Here is a 20,212-nt window from a genome sequence, read left to right as displayed (position 1 = left end):
TTAAGCTGAGACAGAGTAGTTTGACTTTGCTCAGACTTTACTTAAAACTCAAAAGAGACATATTTATGTAAGAGATATAAATCTGTCTGAGCAAAGTTGAACTACGTTTTATAGATCTCAGCCTAAAATCTAATGTCAATTTTATAGGAAATAAAAAGGTATAAGTTCTGCAAATTGCTATTGCGCTGGAACCATGTCTCATTAACATCGAAATGACGTCATTTTGACGTCAGCCGAAATAAAAATATACCATCAGCTCGAAACTTCAGTCTAGTGCTGACGTCACTAAAATGGTGGCCACGCGCATTAGAAATTTGCGGGGCCTTTTCTTTCCTATAAAATTGACATTACATTTTAGGCTGAGATTTTACGTAATTTAACAGGTGACGCGGGGAGTGGCAAGACGGCATTGTGCCAAGAACTCAGTCAGCCCGGCAGCGGGCCTCAGGCGCGGCAGCAGCGTGCACTGAACAGAAGACTGCTGGCTAGGCATTTTCTACAGGTTTGCTTTTTCTTCATATTATCAACCCAAGTTTATAGTTTAATGGTTCAAATTCTGGATGTTTTAATGGAGAAAATAAATGTGTGACGTTTTTCAAAAAACTTTTTGCCTCAACTGGGCAAGAATCCCAATGGTTGAAACTTGAAACATTCTAAATTGATGATTGGTACGTAATACTGTGGCGGCAATAACGCTGCCCTTTTTCGCTGTACCCAGCGAGAAGCGACTTTGCAGTTTCGACGTTTGTTGGTCTGTGGTCACGGACTCAAGATTATTATGTTACGACGATTTACGATCTACAATAATTATATATACTTTGTGAGTGAATAATATAAAATAAAGCAACTCAAGTGTTTTCGTGTGTAAACCTCGCCTCATACAGCAGGACGGAGTACAGACCTCTGCGGTCGTACAATACCAATCTCAATTTGGAATTGAGTATTAGGTACTCTGGGAAAAGAATATAAGTCACATTCCCAATGATATTTTTTTAATTTAAAATATAAAATGCACTACTGCAACAGTTCACAAAACCATAAACAGAAGCATTGGCGCCTTCTTAACGATTACATCGCGCATTTTTGAAATTCATTGCATATTCTGTATCCCAAAACCTTGGGCATTAAACAAATCCGCCGTTAGTCTTTCTGTTACAGCATTAATATTTGGAAAACTAAAATTTAATATAATTTTGTTCTTTTCCCAGGGTCCAGGTGAAAGCAGTCAGCGTCCAGGCGAGTTCGTCCGCTCCCTCGCCATGCAAATACTGAGCCACTCGTCGCACGCCCGGCCCAACGAGCGGGACCACTCGCCTAAAGACGACGCCACACCCAGTAGCAACAGGTATAATGCGTACATTTTAAGTTCACACTTGCCATTGTTGTTCTGTGTAATTCTGATAGACTAAAATCGTACTTTTGTCATGAGTCATGACAGTTGACACACACACACACACACACACACACACACACACAGACACACACACACACACACACACACACACACACACACACACACACACACACACAGATTTAGATTTAAATAATAATTATGAAATTACGCTGTTGATTACTTTCAAATAAACAAAATAAAAATAAATTTACATTTGACTGCAACAGGCGAAACTCTACCGAAGAAAACTTAATACAACGATTTAGGGAAATGGGCGACGACGGAGAAGAAAGCTCGAAACCTCTACTAGCTGATAGTGAAGGTATAAATAATATATTTTTTATTTATATTAATAAGGTTTGCTAGTGATTTTTACAAAAATGATCTTCAATTACATTAAATTAAATTACATACGTTCATATCTCCACCATTAACGTATTATTGCTTATAGATCAAAGAACGGACGAAGAGGATATAAACGCACGCCAGCGGACCGCGGAACGTATCCACGAACGCGACGCGTATCAAGACTGCATGCCCGATGCACAACTCAGCGGCCAAAACGTGAGTGCATAATATAATTAATTATTACTAGCTTATACTAGCGACTTCGTCCGCGTGGACTACACAAATTTCAAACTAATATTTCACCCCCTTAGGGGTTGAATTTTCAAATATCCTTTCTTAGGGGATGCCTAATTCATAATAGCTATCAGCATGCCAAATTTCAGCCCAATCCATCCAGTAGTTTGAGCTGTGCGTTGATAGATCAGTCAGAAACAATGTACAGTAGAATAGTTACTCTTATGCGAAACCAAATGGGTCGCTAGTAGCAGATAAATAAAAGTAATTAGTATTGTAAACTTTCAGCCATCATTATCAAAAATTTTTCCTTTCCAGTTGCCAGAAATCTTGCCCAGAGCAAGCGTAAAAACCACCAACCCATTCGTAAACAACGAGGAAGATTTCCGCCTGTACGAAAACCACGAAAATCTGTTCCTGCGCAACATTTCACAACGACAGTCCAAAGAACTACGGAACTCCCGACTTTTACGACAAAGCTCCGAACCGCTATCCGACAAAAAGCCTACGGCACTCCAAAAAAGCCTGTCCACCGAACAGGAGGAAAAACCGAAAGAAATCACCAATAGCCCCCCAAAATCCAGGATTCCAGTTGCGAATTTCCGATATCCAAACAAAAGCGATTTAAGACCCAGTTCCGCGGAAAATTCTCCGAAAAAATCCGATGCAAGACCAACTACGCCTAAAGAGTTGGAAACTAAAACCGAACAGCCCGAATACCAAAATGTTTTGAACCCGAACATACCAAAAGATGATTTGCAGACGGATTTGGAAAAATTGCTGGAGAAAAAGCGTTCAGCTTTGGACGATGTACCTCCTCCCATACCGAGCTTACCCGTAAACCCAAGGACGTTGATAGCAAATGCTTACTACGATAGGCTGTTGTCTGAAACTGAGATTCAACAGGCGTTATTGCCGCAGAATTTGGACAAAAATCCTGATGAGTGCTTCAAAAAGGCCATTTTGTTCCCCTTGCTGGAGATAGATCCGCCGAAACAGTGTCTGTTTTTGTTGGTGGATGCGATCGATGAAGGTGCTCTAAATGGTAAGGAAAATATGAATCTATTATATTATACAGTATTAGTATTATGATATTGAGAATTATATTGCGTGAATATTGAAAATAATCACTGAATCATTGTAGATCAATTTTTTTATCTTATAGTTTCAACTGTCATAAACTTCGTTGTTTAGTTGGGCGTGTAGGTAATATTAGGATTATTAATTTGTACAGTAGCCTGCAAGAAATATTGTACATCGACCTTTAGAAAGACATTTCGGCTTCGTAGAGCGCTGTCTCTGTCACTCATACTTATGTGACGTTTTGTCGGTCTCAACGACAGAGACAAAGCTCTACGAAACCGCTATCTTTTTCTAAAGATCGATGTACAATATTTCCTGCCGGGTACTGTACAATTAATAATCCTAACATTATTATAGGAAGGTATTTTTTTTCTAGGGGATGTAAATGAGGACGGCACCGAGGGTTCCGTGGCAGCTCTCCTAGCGAGACATCAGCATTTATTGCCACACTGGTTGCTGCTGGTTGCGACTGCCAGGCGGCATTCCAGGCAATCTCGACCTCTCACTAAGATGTTTACAGGTAAAACCTTTGGATCTAAGGCCCTTATTCTTACATTACGATACTTACAGACGATCAGTATCCTACGCGATTCTCTAAGATGAGTCGCTGAGGAGTATCTCACATACATTGTGACACAATCACAATGGTGATTCGCACACTTCGCTACCGGTATCCGACGCGTCTGTTACTAGGCTCACTATTTGGCTAATTATTGTAATAATTACTCCGCCAACGACGCAAATGGTTAGACGATATAAGAGGTGCTGGACGGGAAGAGTCTGGCTAACGAAAGATGAGACTAGCCAGACTCTAACTAAACAGTTACCCGAAGTTAAAAGAGGCGACTTTAGACAGAGAAGCTTTTCGTGTGATGACTGCTAAACTTCGTTTTGAAGAGGGCACGAGATGATGTTTTGTAATAAAATTAAAATAAAATTCGTTTATAAAAAGCTAGAGCATTTCCAGCTTGTCTAACTAATTGAACGTGCGACTTCTTCAGTGGTCAATTATCTGTAAATATGTTTGTGTGTCAAAAAAATTACACTGTACCATTTGCGTAGCGACACGATAAAGTTCACCGTCCAGTTTGCAGCGGACTTGAAGCGGCGTCCAGTAAACTTATCCGTTGACTGGATGCCGCTTCAAGTCTGCTGCCAATAAACTTGATCGGTATGGCCAGCGTAAGCAAATAAACGGAATCCTACTAATATTATAAATGTGAAAGTGTGGATGTTTGTATGTTTGTTACGCAATCACGCAAAAACGGCTGAACGGATGTAGATGAAATTTGAAATGGAGATAGATTATACCCTGGATGAACACATAGGCTACTTTTTATCCCGGAAAATCAAAGAGCTCCCGCGGGATTTTGAAAAATGTAAATTCACGCGGACGAAGTAGCGGGCATCAGCTAGTATTAAATAAATGAATGTTGTATAAATAAAAGAAAAAATGAAAGAAAAGACGCTTATTTTACAAACTGTGGAAAATATTTTGTAGGGTTCCGCAAAATCACCCTGGACGAGTTGCAACGGGCGCACGTGTCGGCCGACGTGCAACGATACGTGCTCGCCAGACTCGACACGGAACCTAGATTGCGGTTAGTGCTTATATTTCTTATAGACTTTTTTTCTGAAAATAGAACATTTGGTTTATTAATTACTTTAAAAAGTCGGTACAGTACTACCACTTTTATGAGTTACCTATGTCCCGAAAATATCTCAGCCAATCATAGCGCGCGTCCGTCCGCTATTGGTTGTTGCCTACGCGCCGTGTTTTGTATGCGCAAATTATGAGCAAGAACAATAGAGACTCAGTTGTTCTTGTGTTCTTATGTTTAGAATCAATGTCATGCAAAGGTATGTATCGGTTTTAATCGGCGTTAGGTTGTGCAGAAACTGCGCGAACAATTAATGATGTAAAATGTATATTTACAGAGCTCGAGTTTCAAGTGATTCTACTGCAGCCGCGGCCGCTGCGGCGGCGTTAGATCATTTACGTATTAAAAGCGATGGGTGTTTGCTTTATTTAGAAAAGGTATGTGTTTGTTAACTTTGAGTCGAAGACTGTTTTCTGTCATTTCGGCCTTTAGCCTTTCATGTTTGTTGTTTCATGAACGAATCACTACCCCTATTATAAATGTGAAAGTGTGTTTATTTGTTGGTTTGTCCTTCAATCACGTTCCAACGGATCGACGTGATTTTTTGCATGGGTGTAGTTTAAGATCTGAAAAGGGACGTAGGCTACTTTTTATCCCGGAAAATCAAAGAGTTCCCACGGGATTTTTAAAACCTAAATCAGCTAGTTTTGAAATAAAGTATTTCATCCATCCATCCATCCATCAGCCTGTTTGCGTCCACTGCTGGACATAGGCCTTTCCAAGAGCGCGCCACCAAACACGGTCCTCCGCCTTCCTCATCCAACCGAACAACCAATGAAATTAATAAAGTATTTATTAATTTCATTTCCTCGCCAGGAATTTTTCAGTATCTAGAATGACTATTTAGTCATTCTCTGTAAATTAATGGGGTATAAAACTATTCTAGGTACTCGACGGTGTAGCGGATGGTTTCATAGCACTGCGGGAAATTCGTGAGATACCCGGAACACTGAACGGACTCTACTTGTGGCTGGCACAGAGGTTATTTCACGGACGACGATTTAATAAGGTCTGTACTCAATACCTTTTTTCATACAGGTTTTGACCAGGACGCTAGCAAAAACTTAGCGTTATTGTTATACTATTAGGTCAAGAGGATCAAAGCAGGCCTCTGGGACCGGACCAACGACGTCCGCACAACATATAGCGTCGCCCTCTCGGCCCAGCACGCCGCAGCATACGTAACCGATGCTACATAGGTACCTTAATAGAGAACGCGCAACGCTGGGTATCGAATGCCCCTGGAAGAGGTCGACACACGCGACATTTTCCCGAAGCAAATAGCGGTGCGTTCTCCAATCGATCGCGCATGCTCGGCGAAGGACAAACTTGAGTCGATTGTGACGCCCAGTACAACGGCAGACCGCACCGCCTTGATCGACGCACCACCGAGGTTGATGACCGGAGCCCGCTGGAGCCTGCCCCTGAGCGTTACCGTCTGCGATTTCGCAGGGGCAAAGGAGAGGCGGTTCCGTTGCGCCCAATCCTCAAATAGGGAGATGGAGTCGGCCGCAGCAGACTCGATCTTCCGTCTCGTGGCGGCCTCAATCAGCACGGCAACGTCATCCGCGTACGCGACAATTTTGACAACCCCCGGGAGCGGCAACCGAAACAAGTCATCGAGCAGGACGTTCCACAGAGTGGGCCCCAGCACAGAATATTGGCGGGGGACAGGGAAGAATGCTTTGTTGTGATTGATGGACTCAAAAGTCACGTAATGACAATGTGCGGAATGAGTGTACCGAACGGGCGTGGGCAAACTTTTATGCTAAGCAACTGTCTATAAGCTTGGCGATCAGGGGTGTCCGGCTATTAGGCGTCTATAGGTGGTGATCTGTCTCTATTGCTCTGTTTAGATGGCTTCATCAAACCTCTGTATGTAATATCATATCTTTACTCTGTGCTGTAGGTCCGTCTGCTATTGGACGTGCTTCTGGCCGCGCGCTGTGGGGTCACGGAGGACATGTTGTACAAGTGCTTGCTGACCAAAGAGTACAGCGTCACTAGAGACGACTTCAACAGGAGGGTGCATCTATTGAGGCGGTAAGAGTTTACTCCTCATTTAAATCTAATTCAATAAAATGCAGTATGCGGCAGAAAATAATGTACATCGGCCTTTAGAATGACATTTCGGCTTTGTAGAGCGTTCTCTCTGTCACATATACCTATATGACGTTTTGTCGGTCTCAACGATAGAGACAATGCTCTACAAATCCGCTATCTCCTAAAGGTCGATGTAATTATTTTGTGCCGCGTACTGTACCTACCTTTTTAAGGGTTCCAGGGTAACAGGACCATTGCATCTATTAAGTCAGAAAGAGTTTACTTATAAATCTATTTCAATAAAATACGTACTGTTTTAGGGCGCTGCATCCAAACAGGACCCTATTACTAAGCCTCCGCTGTCCGTCGGTCTGTCTCGTAATTTTTCCAAAGTCTCTGTATTTTAGCGTTTAAACTACCTTGAGTGATTTCCATTCTAAATAATATCTGTCCCGGCTGTACTCACGTGTTTAGTCGACGCTAGCTCGACTAGTTTCGAACCCATCCGGGGTCCTTTTTCAAGGGAGTCCGTTCGCGCACGCGCCGCGGTTTTGATACCGAAATCCAGGCACGCGGAGCTCTCTCTGTATTTTGCCTATATTCCTTTGTCAATTTTCCTGAGTAATAGCAGATACGAGTAGGTGGGACTTATTTATGTTCTTGGTTTGGCAGAATCTTGGTGATGGAGCGTGCCACCGGGTACCTCAGCCTCTTCCACCACTCGTTCGCGTCGTGGCTGGTGGACGTGAAGCACTGCACGCGGCGCTACCTGTGCGCGCCGCCCGATGGACACGCAGCTTTAGCCATGTACTACACTCTTGACGCTAAGCGGTGAGTTGTGACGTCACACGTGTGACTAGTTGCGTGGCGGATTCCCGGCTGAGTTTATTGTGGGCTCTTCTCAGACCCGGGCGCGTATGGAACCCTCGTAGCTTTAGTTCTTAAGTTTGCGCAAAAATTATCACCACTATATCATCTTACAAATGCAACAACCTACTATCAAAAGGTGTAATTTATTACCTATTTTGATTAAACCATTTGATTTGATTTGTGTGTGTGGGGCATGTATGTCACTTGCGGAGCGTCAGTGACGCATGTGTGAAGCGTGTATAATGCGTTTGTGCAGCGTGTGTAGAGCGTGTGGGGCGGATGCTCAAAAAGCGTGTATGGACAAACGATGTATTTTGGAACTAAATGATGTTATTTTTTTTTGAAAATATTAGCCATGTAAAATGACTAATATTCCCATTTCCTCTCCAATTAAACGTCAAGCTTGTGCTAGGAGTAGTAACGACAATAGTGCAACGGGCCGGCCGGGTTTGATCCGTCGGTTTCGGTTTTCAGTCCCCCTCCTTTACCCGTTGAGCTATTGAGGCTATTGAATTGTTGTTTTGATTTACTCCCTAGTAATGCATTTACAAACTTGAGCTTATTTAAAAAATCTTTTGCAGGTTAACTGCTTTGGAAATCCACAACTATGTATATCACATGACACATCTTGAACAACATATGGCAGCGCAGAAGAAAAACAAAACTTCTACAATGTAAGATTTTTCATACATCACAATATAATTTAATAGGAACCTCAAAAATAGTGAGGAACCAGTCGACCAGAGCCTAAAATATTCGCCGTAAATCCAGTAGATAAAATTGGAAAGCTGATAGAAGTGAAAACATGTGTATTATGTAAAAACTTAAAACTATGAAAAAATTAGAAGCTGTTACAAAGTACTTCGACGGACAACATATTAAACAACACTTATATTAAAAATTGATCCTTAATTGGTTGCATTAAGAAACGAATTTTAAAAGTTCATAAAATTCGTATGTCTATATGTACAGTGCGACAAGGCTCTCTTGGCGCTTAAATGACATTGACAGGGGGCGCTGTTGGAGAACAAAGGCTTAGAGTATTCAAACAAGAACAAAGGGGACACTTGACGGCAACGTTAGTTCCGATTTTCACTACGCGCCAAGATAACTTTGTCGCACTGTATGTCTGTTTGTATGTCGTGTCAGAAGTTTTCGCTTCAAAAACAATTTTTTTCTGAATTTACGGTTCTGGATTCTAGCCCTTTTGACACTTGTTAGGCTATTTCGTGTATTGAACTACTTCTAAATAGTTATATTCTATTTCAGAGATGAAGAAGAACATTTAGATCTGCATACGTTAATACTGTTATGGGTGTTGGACTCGGGATGTGATGTCGAAGCGGCTTTAAAAAGGGAGAATGATATCAAACTCGTTGATGTTGATAATAACCAGGCAAGTTCTTGTGGTGCGGTTATTTTAATGAACCAGCCCCACGATTGTCTAAGAAACATGTATTCATCGATTTCGTAATTGGTTGATTCGCCGTTTACAGTTTTTTACAGCCAATCACGAGGCAGAATTTGATAACGATTACGATAACGATGAATAAAAAAAATTATCTACTGCAAATCTGCTATAGTAATAACTAGCGGTCCACTCCGACTTCGCACGAGTACAATTCATTGATAAAGATTTTACAAAAAAAAAAAAACAAAAATCCTTACATTGTCCTGAATGACACTGGCTATAAATTTCCGAAAAAAAGGTATTATGGCCGAGCAGTCATGTTTTTAATTTGTTTTAAATTATTACTTGCTTATACATGATTTGAGTTGTATAAGTATTAAGTGTATGTTTTGTTTTAGAATGAAGACCAAAAATTGGAAGAAAAGGATGGTGATCCAGAATCTGAAGGAAAGGAATCTATTTCATGTAAATCACGTAAGTTTTATACTGTATTAACTTACCTACTACTTTGTTAACCTACATAACTTCCTCTAATGGAGAACGTAAAGCTGCAGATCAGAAAGTCAAGTTAGCCTTTGACTGCGATCTCACCTGATGGTAAGTGATGATGCAGTCTAAGATAGAAGCGGGCTAACTTGGAAGGGATATGGCAGTTTCATTAAACCCATACCCTTGATCGGTTTCTACACGGCATAGTACTAGAACGGTCAATCGCTTGGTGGCATGGCATTGCAGTTATGGTGGCAACTAGCCACGGCCGAAGCCTCCCACCAGACTAAACTCGAGACAATTTAGAAAATTTCAATCCCTAAACTGCCCCTGCCACGAATCGAACCCGGAACCTCCCATTTATAAGGATCGCAGCGCTTATCACTGCGCCAGGAAAGTCGTAGGAATATTCCTTCCTTATACATCTATAATACTGGTTCGGGAGTTACTGAAGTACGCTGAGAGCATTGCATGAATATGTCATTCAATGTTCTCAGCGTACATATTCAAAATTCTTTGATCTTTTATCGTTTTGTATTTTATGTCTTTCTTCTTGTACCTTTATTTGTATTTAAATTTATTATTAATCATCTAGTTAGTGTAAGTGGCACTGCCGTTCTAATTAGATATAAAAAAATAAAATAAAATAAAAATACATTTACTATCAAAAAATAATTTGTATACACAATTAAATATATTAAACTGTAAACAATTGGCTTACTAAACAATTAAATACGGAAATTGTTGTAACAAGGAAAACAATAATATACTGTGATTTTATTATGCTCATTTAATGTTTCCCTGAAAATACCTTACGTGTATATGCGGATAGCGAAGGAATGTGGGTATTTTATAAACCCCAATATTTTTTATGACCTTTGATTTTGAATAAGTTATATTTACCCTGAGTGGATCTATTTTTAAACGTTCAGGCACATAACTATGAATAAGTACCCCTATTATAAATTTTAAAGTGTTTGTTTGTTGGTTTGTTGATTTCTCCTTTAATCACGTCGCAACAGAGCAACGAATCGACGTGATTTTTTGCATGGGTATAGTTAAAGACCTGGAGAGTGACATAGGCTACTTTTTATCCCGGGAATTCAAAGAGTTCGCACGGGTTTTTTAAAAATCTAAATCCACGCGTACGAAGTCGCGGGAATCAGCTAGTTTAATATAAATTAATATTTATGTAGCTAGAGGCAAAAGCATTTTCTTCGGACATAAAAAAATACTTTCCACTTTTCATACTCGTTAAGTGCTTCTTCACGCTGGCTGTAAGCGGACTAAAACTGCTTTTCAAGCTCTTGTGCATAAAGTGTTTATAGGTAAACAAGAATCTATCTGATGGATGACACATGGATGACCAAAAAAAATTGAAAGTATGTAATTTCTATAGTGCCAGCAACATTTTGCACATATGATGAGGTTGCATAGGTCTCCCGACTACATCCTCATTACAGAATTGCTCGAATTTCACTTTAGACATTTACTTATTATTCTTTCATTTCCTCGCAATCGAAGTGAAAAGCAGAGCGTATAACTCGGTCATAAATTAATTATTTATCACTTGCTTTAACGGCGGATGTACATTGTACGGTATGAAATCCGCGAAACATTTGGCGCCGCTTGCTGATAAAAGTCGCGATAGGAAGCACTATCGCCATTAACAATGACATAGTACAACAATTCTCCTAATTTTATCTATATTGAAATTCATTTACATCAGTGTTTATTAAAGAAAGCTCGAAGTTATACATAATATCAGCACTGGCTCATGCCCGCGACTTTGTCCGTATTAATTTCAGTTTTAAAAGTTCCGTTGTAATTTCTCAAAATCCTACCTTAGTGCACTCCTAGGATACTCAAGGACTATGTCCATCTAATTTTAAATGTTTATCTTCGCCTATTAGGCTGTGCGCTATCTGTATGTCAGTCAGTCAGTCACAGTACTGTACTTTTTAAGTTATCGTGCGAGGAAGCGCACACAGTCAGTTGAATGTTAAAAGGTTTGTTTGCCATAGTACAATGCAAAAAGAAAACGTATATGGGCTTCTATTATAGTATAACGACTAAAGAAAACCCAACAAAAGTCGCGTAAATTAATAGTCTTAATCAGTCTAATTACTGCTAATTCTTTATCATATCCTGCCATTGTAATATGTGTCATTTGTGTTTCAAAATTACTCTTTATGTCTATGGGAATAGGCTATAATTTTGCCTTTGAGACACAATACAACATGTTCATCGGAAATAAATTCGCTTGCAGTTTAATATAAGTCATTAAAGGATAACGACGTGAAATATTAAATTGCTTATAATAACAATAAGTTTTAATTGTGTTTGTTTCAAAAAAGTGTAGTTTTTGGAAATGACTGCATTAAACACTTCCAATACGACATTTACTTTAAAAGATGTGATGAATATTTATGATTTTATTAGTATGTATACTTCAATTTTTGTGTTGATCCCTCTTTAATATTATAAATGTGAAAGTGTATATGTTTATTGGTTGGTCCTTCAATCACGGCGCAATAGAACAATGGACTGACTTGATATTTTAGATAATTTAAAAATCTGGCGGGTGACATAGGCTTTTATCCCGGAAAATCAGAGTTTCGACGCCAAAACCCTAAATCCACGCGGATTAACTCGTGGGCATCATCTAGCAGAAAACAAGCTCTTATATACCCATTATTTTAGACAATATGAATTAAGCTATGTTTTGAATCAAAAATCAGTTTATACTTTATTTTAATATGACGGTTTTACATAACAATAAAACCGATATTATGTGCCGAGAGGGAAAACATACAGCATTTATGTATGAAGAAGCAATTATGTACTCACCGCATATATGCGCGCTTCATCCATAAACATGTATATTCCTATGCAATAATGTAGTTTACCTTACCGGATATAGGGGCGCTAGTGTCTCACCCAGCAAGGCAGTGAGCCGCTGCCATCTTGGATGTCATAGTCTTCACCAGGAAGAAGTTCCTGCAATGCTGTATGTTTTCCCTCTCGGCACATAATATCGGTTTTATTGTTATGTAAAACCGTCATATTGATGTGCCTCCGGAAAACATACAGCATTTATGTATGAAGACGTGTTTGTTATCTGCTGGTGAAATGTATTACCCACAACGCTATGATGAATCAAAGGGAGTTAATCTGTCAATTGAATAACAAAAATATTAATCGTTAAGTTAGATCAAATAACCACGTCCCCTTCATTCATTGTCACCTATAAAAGTTATTGTTATTTCTAACCAGGGTTAATAAGTTAAAATATAATGTCTAATAGACAAACAATTTAAATGATTTATGTCTGTAATTTTGATAAGGATTACTAAAACTCAAACCGGACCATATAATGATTATATTGAAAAATAAGCTTCAGTTATTTTTAGGTCTCCTCCGGGCAATAATGATTTCAACAAGAGTGTCTGGTAATCTCCAGTTACCACGAGATACGAGTATATCGTCCATTGATTGGTTATCTGTCCCCAAAGAAACTACTGCTGATCCACTGATGAATCCCTGGGGATACAGGAATGCTGCCACATTGCTTAAGAACTGAACTGTTCCAGTGATCTATTACAGTACGTGATGCGGCTTCAGTTTCATTACAGTTGGTGATAAAAAGATTACAATATATTTAAATTCTTAACTTCATTCTGCTTGACCTATTTTCCTGTGTCAAAGACATACATGTAGTACTACTGTAGTATACTAGTACATTAATAGAGAATTGTTTTCTGTTATGCTATTATGTTTTGAAAGTGTCCATCCGTATTTATGTTAAGAGTGAGTGTCAGTCTTTGGGCTAAAACATTTTTCCCGGTGACACAGACTTTCAGTTGTCAACCCTTCGTTCCAGGGCAACAATTGTCCATATAGGTTCGTCTAGATATCTCGGGAAGTGTGTGCTTAAATGAGAGCTTCTGTAGTTAGCGCTTGAGCTCTACCTTAAGGTCCTGTATGATAAATGGTTTAGTAATTTTGAGTTTAGCCACGTCAATAATTGCCTAGTGTCCACATGTGGATCATAGAAAGTTAACCGCCACCAGGTTTCGCACCAGTTTAACCATTTTGATGTCTGGTAGGTAGGTAGGACAAAAATTGCTTCCAACAAGCACCTGTTCTTTACTTCTCGTATAGACTACTCCTTTATTTGGGCACCCATCCTCAATTTTTTCAGCTTCCGTGTAAATGTCTGGTGGACACTGTAATGTCGTGACATCTATCAGAGTCCCTGATAGGTTCTATAGTTCATTTGAGCTCTGCTTTCAAATCTTGAAGCCCAAAGGTCTTTCACGTGCCACATTTAAGTTCACCCCAGCTGCACTTGTTCAAGTAAGTCAGTACTTTTGGCGATTAGTTTGGAGAAGAAAACACCCATGCTAAATTGATGTCTCAATGACCTGTTGAAAGCATCTATAACTTGCTGATCAATCTTTGCAGTCGATAAAGACATCACACCATCTTTATTCCCTACTACAGTAATCTGTTGTGCTGCAACCAAATCGATCTCGGACGGCGCTTGAGGGAAAAGATGACACTCTGTGGGAGGTTTTCCTCGTGACAGCCTTGAGCCAATAATGTAATCTGTATGTGCGGGAGTTCGATTGTTAGAATCAGTAAAACCCACGACTTTGTTCATTAAAATGAACGTTAGATCGAACGAGTGAGTGAACGAATGAGTGTTCGATTGAACTAAGACTTGCGATTTTTACAGAGTTCTTGTGCTGTCTTCAATTGCCACTATAACTGCATAAAGTTCCTTCTATTGCTGTGCTATCATTTTTGATGCACTCACCAAGTTTCTGGCATTAATTTCCCGTTTAATTGGGCACTAAAAGCCAATCAGAGGCATTATTCGCCAAGCAGTGGATGGCAGGTTTTAGGTGTACATATTGGCAGCCTGAGACATGTGGTTCCGCGCCGCCATGTCATTCCCCGTTCCACGATTGTGGATTCAGCAGTCTAAAACATATTATCGAAACGTTTGAGGCGTATTTGGATCTGATCAGAATGTAGTCTGCTTCTGGGAGTTACTAAACTGGCGAAGTCTGACTGTCCTAGCAACCGTTGCATTTCGTGAAGAGTGATTTCAGATATTTTCAGTAATAATTCTCTCAAAGGTCTCGTTGATAGTTTTTTACTCTTTATTATGGGCAAGAACATTGAATTTTCTTATAGTCTGCCAACGAATACCCAGGTATTGTAGGTCTTGTGTGAGTGTTAGAATTGACTTTTAGTAATTGATCCCGATGTTGCTTAACTTCGGTGATCGGACGAGAACCGGTGTCTTCAACATGGTATGGACGTTGGCTTTTGGTAATTGATCCCCCTGCCCCGAAGTTCCAAGGACCTCACGCTTCCGCAGCGTGAAGGCATAACCTGGATTGTTCTTAGTTGACCAGAATTGCCAGCCCAGAAGTTCCAAGTGCCTCACGGCTTCCGCAGCCTGAAGACATAACTTGGATTGGTCTTGATTGACCAGAAGGAAGTCGTCTAGGTAGACTAGCACTCGACATTCCTTCGCATGCAAGGTTTCCGCAACCGAGCATGTTACAGGTGGGGCGCTGCCGCCAGACCCAAAAATTAGACAGGTTGTCCAACTTTTGTTGTAGAAAGCTACGAACCGGTATGACAAATCAGACGGGATAGTTTTGTTTCGTTCTCGAGGGTCGAAAATCAGACGCATCGATCCAACGCTTTCCTTCCGCAGAAGAAGCTCGGAGATAAAACTGGGCATTTCCTTGTGAACCACTTCTACTAGTTTTGGTCCAGTAATTCTTGTGTCATTTAAGTCGTGACAGGTGACCAGGTTGCATGTTGCATTATTTGTTTTGTGGGCATTACCGGGGGTAGTTTCTTGTATTAGGGTATTCGAAATACCGTAATTGACATTTTACAAAAACTGTTTGCACCAAAAGCTTGCCAACGATATTAGAATGTCATTACATAACCTGTAACATGTGTTGGATAGGTTTTTCGATTGTAGGCATTTATAGCTGTAATATTTATAAATATGGGCCACCAGGGGATTGCATAAACGCAGTGAGTGTTGCTTTATCCAAAAAGAACCTCGTCACTATTGTTAAAAGCCAATCCGGTATTTGACAACTAGTCAAATCAGTATCCTATAAAGCGTTAAAACACACGCTCAGCACGCGAGGCCCCATGAAACACTGGCATGTGACGTCACAATGATTTGACGTACTTTTCCAGCTTAATCAATAATTTAAAATGGTTATCACACCCAAAACTAACAAAGGGTGCAGACCTCACATATCAGATATGTGAGGTCCGAGAGGCTTCCAGTGGAAGACCCTCCATTCAGCCATCACTGAGAAACCATTCACTTTTGACATATGCAAATACCGTATCCAAAATTTCCTTAGAGTATTTAAAATAAACATCTCCATGAAAATTCTGTCTGATATTCATCTCCTGCGCCTTACATAATATATTATGCTATACATTCGCCTGTTACCCAAGCAATTTGTAAAGTTTGTTCGGATAATTTTTAAGACAAAGATGATTTGCTGAATGTTATTTATTTATTTAACCATCTTTATTGCTAATCATTATATTCAAAAGAATAAAAATGCAGGAGATACTTAGACCAAAGGGCGACTTTATCATCTGAATGTTTCAGTAATTTATTAAAGGGGGTATCTGGATTCTTAACTGAGTTCTGTTTGGTATAATAAAGCATTGGTGGTAACGGCCATGATGTCCTCAGTGGGGCCAAATAAGTGTTAGCTATTGTTTAGTGAGTACAGTTCTCCGTTATTTTCAGTTTACGAAACCCCTTTAAATGAGCAATTTAACCAATGTCTTGTTATAACCAACATCTCGCCACGTGGGCGAGATAAAATGTTATCATTCGATTCACTGGCGTAAAATTTAAATTGCACTCAATTAACTTTGTACATAAAATAAATAGATTCAATAACCGATTATAGGTAACCATTGGGACTTTTCCTCGCCAAAATTTGTATTAAAGAAACCTAGATCCAGATTTAGATTTCGGTGTCGGTGTCGACACGTTCGTCAACCAAATCGCCATTTGTTTAATTTGGTTTCTCAATTAGCATCTCATTTGCATTAGATACACAATATGGTAGATGCATTATAAGATATGTAAAAAAAACTCACCTGGTTGTATAACGCATCGATCCGAGGATCGATCGTTACCTGGTAATTTCTCGCCGTTTCTCTCGGGAGTCACTCTCAATCCTGCTCGTTGCTTGAATCGCTGCTGGATGTCGAGGTATCCCCTTTTTCAAGAGCCCTCTCAGGCACCAATAAGCGCGAAACACCAGATCGATTAGCTTACGTAGCCTATCGACATTGTTCGCGCACGTGGGGTCCAACCAAAATGTCCCCACGGTAATATTACGAAATAATAAGAAAATATATATCATGATCACCGTATTATCACATTTATTGCACTTATTGAAAATAATTTTTTTGCAAAGGAAGACGGATTAACGATATAATTTTAGATTCGACGCGCACGCGGCGAAAGTACACAACGCTATGACATCCAAGATGGCAGCGGCTCACTGCCTTGCTGGGTGAGACACTAGCGCCCCTATATCCGGTAAGGTAAACTACATTATTGCATAGGAATATACATGTTTATGGATGAAGCGCGCATATATGCGGTGAGTACATAATTGCTTCTTCATACATAAATGCTGTATGTTTTCCGGAGGCACATCAATAAATGTATATGACATATCGTCCATTCCTTGAAGTAGTAGGTAGTCGTATTTAATTTATGCTACCGCAATATCAACCCTAGAAAAGTTCCACCATTGGATGAAGTGACGACCCTAAAGCAATGAGCATTATGCCGTATAGAGATCTGTTTACGGCATAATGAAAAGAGATATAATACTATATTGAGTAGCCTAGTTGGTAGCGCAATGCATTTCAAGAGTTTTTTGCTTGACTAAGTTTACTCGCGGTTGCACTGGGGTAAACCTGTTGTGGCGACTACTGACGTCATAGTACAAACATTTAAAGAAATTATATTAGTAAAAGATATAACCAGGAAAGTTCTAAGTCAACTTCAATTCACAGAAAGTAGGCTAAAGCATTAGTCAGTCAACTATAGGTATATCGTTTCACTGAAACAGGTCGTGACTCGTGATGTACCGCTGATTGTGGGAGGGTGACAACGACCAACGGTCAATTGTCACTCTCCCGGAAACCTTATCCGCAAGCCGTCTCAATCAAACAGTACACCTATTTGCAACTTTGTTGATAAATAAATTAATTCTTTTTCCACAGTGGAGCCGTCGACCCTAGAGAACATAATGCCGGAACTAGTCAACGGTAACACGTCACGATGGCCGCGCGACAGGCGCGTGCTGAGGGCTTTGTTGGAGTTGAGCAGGACTGATTCTATTCCCACTGAGCCGGAGGGAGAAGATCTCAACGATTTGGTAATTCATAATTATTATATTCTCATGTAATTTAGCAATACTCATCCTTGTTCATTATCTATTTCCATGCTTAATTCAATCCATCATCATCATCAACCAATAGACGTCCACTGCTGGACATAGATCTCTTGTAGGGACTTCCACACGCCACGGTCTTGCGCCGCCTAAATCCAGCGGCTCCCTGCGACTCGCCTGATGTCGTCCGTCCACCTAGTGGGGGGTCTTAAAACGCTGCGTCTTCCGGTGCGAGGTCGCCATTCCAGCACCTTGGGACCCCAACGTCTATCGGTTGTACGAACTAATCCATACTTCCATAAATGCTAAAGTGTGTCTGTCTGTGTGCAAGCTTTTCACGACCCATCCGTTCAACCGATTTTAATGAAATTCGGTACAGAGATAGCTTGCATGCCGGGAAAGGACATGGGTTACTTTTTATCCCGGAAAATCAAAACGGTATTTTTAAAAACCCAAATCTACGCGGATGAAGTCGCGGGCATCATCTAGTATTGATGATAATATATAAATGCGAAAATGGTTCAACTGTTTAATCGATCGATCTGGGCACAAAGGTAGCTTTCATTCATAGGAAGAGTATAAGATACTTTCTATCCCTGAAAATCAGTTCTAACATAGAAAGTTGTGGAAATCAGGGATCCTTTTCCAAAAAATCTGATTACAAATAGTGCTGAAATACCAGGCAAAATCAGTAATTATGTGATGTTGAAAAAGATGTCGACGGACCAAGTGCTGGAAAGCGAAGACAATGCGGATGCCACGGGTGATGAGCATGAAGAGACGTTGCTGTTAGACCCCAGCACCATACACGAGCTCGCCACCAGGGGGGATGAAGATACGCTAGCTGCTTTGTTGAAGGTATTTGACTATACATATCTTCTAATTTTTTAGGTTCACTCACACGCACACACGCACGTACTCACGCACGTACATCGACCTTCAGAAAGAGATAGCGGTTTTTGTAGAGCATTGTCTCTGTCGTTGAGGCCGACAAAACGTCACATAGGTATGAGTGTCAGACACAACGCTCTACAAAGCCGAAACCTCAGTCTAAAGGTCGATGCACATTATTTTCTGCCGCGTACTGTACGGAATGTGTGGTATGGTATGTATGGTATGGAAGAACTATACTAGGAATAAAACTAAACTGGCATGTTTTCGGCTTGCTTATAACAATTTAAAAACGCATATTTTACGTCTTCGTACAGTCAGACACTACGTCGTCTTCTTCTTCTTCTTCACCCTGGGCTGGTTTCCGCACTCCGTCTGTTGTGCGTGCGCACTACGTCGTATGCATGTAGATATTTTTGAAGTAAAATTTTGACAGACGCGAATTAAAAATGGCTTGGATCACTCCGGCCAGCAAAACAAAATAGCTGTTATGTCATCATATGGGGTCCTCCCTTATCATCGGGGTATTTTAAAGTACCAAGTAGTTAGTGCCATTGATTAAAAGATCTATTTTTTACTTGCATGATATAAAACACAGTATGTGAACTTATTTTCATTAAAGGAATCTGCGTGCGTTTAGTTTTACTTCAACCGCACATAAATGTAACACGTCTTTTTAAAAGCGACAATAATTTTCAGCGTTGTCCAGAACTAGCAAACGCGACGGACGCAGCGGGGAGCACTCCTCTCCACTCTGCAGCTCGCAGTGGCCGCGCCGGTACTGCCGCTATACTGCTGCAAGCTGGTGCTTCTGCTGCCGCTGCCGATGCTGACGGCTGGAGCCCCCTGCGTGCTGCGGCCTGGGCGGGGCATACTGAGGCAAGTCTAGGCTACACAAGTCCGATTTTATTCAGGCCTAAAGGCGCCTTTACGATGACTTACTCCCAGGTAAAATTTCGCGCTCGCCATCCCACCCGGTGACGCTGTAGCGGCCAGTAGGGCTTACGCGGTATGCTCAATTAGGAAAAAAACAGGCTTAAACGTTGTACAGAACTGGCAAAGGTGACAAATGCAGCTTGAAGCACTCTTCTCTAAGCCTAGACCTATACAAGACCGAAGTTGGCATTGTCCAGAACTAACGAACCCAACGGATCCACCGGGAAGCACCCCAATCTTCAGCTCGAAGATGAAAGGCCAATACTGCTGGTAAACTGCTGTAAGCCGATGCATATGGCTGGATCTCCCTGAGAACCATTTAGTCAGGGATATACTGAAATTGGACTCTGAAAGTAGTTTTTTTTTG

The 20,212-nt window shown here is 40.5% G+C and overlaps 2 protein-coding genes across 3 annotated transcripts in view; one reads left to right on the top strand and one right to left on the bottom strand.

The window, feature by feature from the left end:
• Positions 1–20,212, top strand: part of LOC117985479 (ankyrin repeat domain-containing protein 50) — a 76,672-nt gene that overhangs the window by 38,447 nt on the left and 18,013 nt on the right. For both annotated transcript variants that reach the window (XM_069500685.1, XM_034972210.2), the window contains exons 5-21: positions 384–502; positions 1,209–1,345; positions 1,621–1,715; positions 1,845–1,957; positions 2,294–3,020; positions 3,435–3,578; positions 4,560–4,659; positions 4,997–5,096; positions 5,606–5,728; positions 6,629–6,762; positions 7,435–7,593; positions 8,214–8,306; positions 8,902–9,028; positions 9,442–9,517; positions 17,849–18,003; positions 18,733–18,876; positions 19,609–19,788. In XM_069500685.1, coding sequence (XP_069356786.1) covers positions 384–502; positions 1,209–1,345; positions 1,621–1,715; positions 1,845–1,957; positions 2,294–3,020; positions 3,435–3,578; positions 4,560–4,659; positions 4,997–5,096; positions 5,606–5,728; positions 6,629–6,762; positions 7,435–7,593; positions 8,214–8,306; positions 8,902–9,028; positions 9,442–9,517; positions 17,849–18,003; positions 18,733–18,876; positions 19,609–19,788 — 2,726 coding nt within the window. The remainder of the gene's footprint in view (positions 1–383; positions 503–1,208; positions 1,346–1,620; positions 1,716–1,844; positions 1,958–2,293; positions 3,021–3,434; positions 3,579–4,559; positions 4,660–4,996; positions 5,097–5,605; positions 5,729–6,628; positions 6,763–7,434; positions 7,594–8,213; positions 8,307–8,901; positions 9,029–9,441; positions 9,518–17,848; positions 18,004–18,732; positions 18,877–19,608; positions 19,789–20,212) is intronic.
• Positions 1–20,212, bottom strand: part of ND-49 (NADH dehydrogenase (ubiquinone) 49 kDa subunit) — a 76,248-nt gene that overhangs the window by 47,955 nt on the left and 8,081 nt on the right. The window lies entirely within an intron of this gene.

This window comes from Maniola hyperantus, chromosome 9 (genome assembly GCF_902806685.2).
Source record: "Maniola hyperantus chromosome 9, iAphHyp1.2, whole genome shotgun sequence".
In the NCBI taxonomy this organism is placed as follows: domain Eukaryota; kingdom Metazoa; phylum Arthropoda; class Insecta; order Lepidoptera; family Nymphalidae; genus Maniola; species Maniola hyperantus.
Note: the sequence above shows the minus strand (reverse complement) of the source record. Positions and strands in the feature narration are given on the sequence as shown.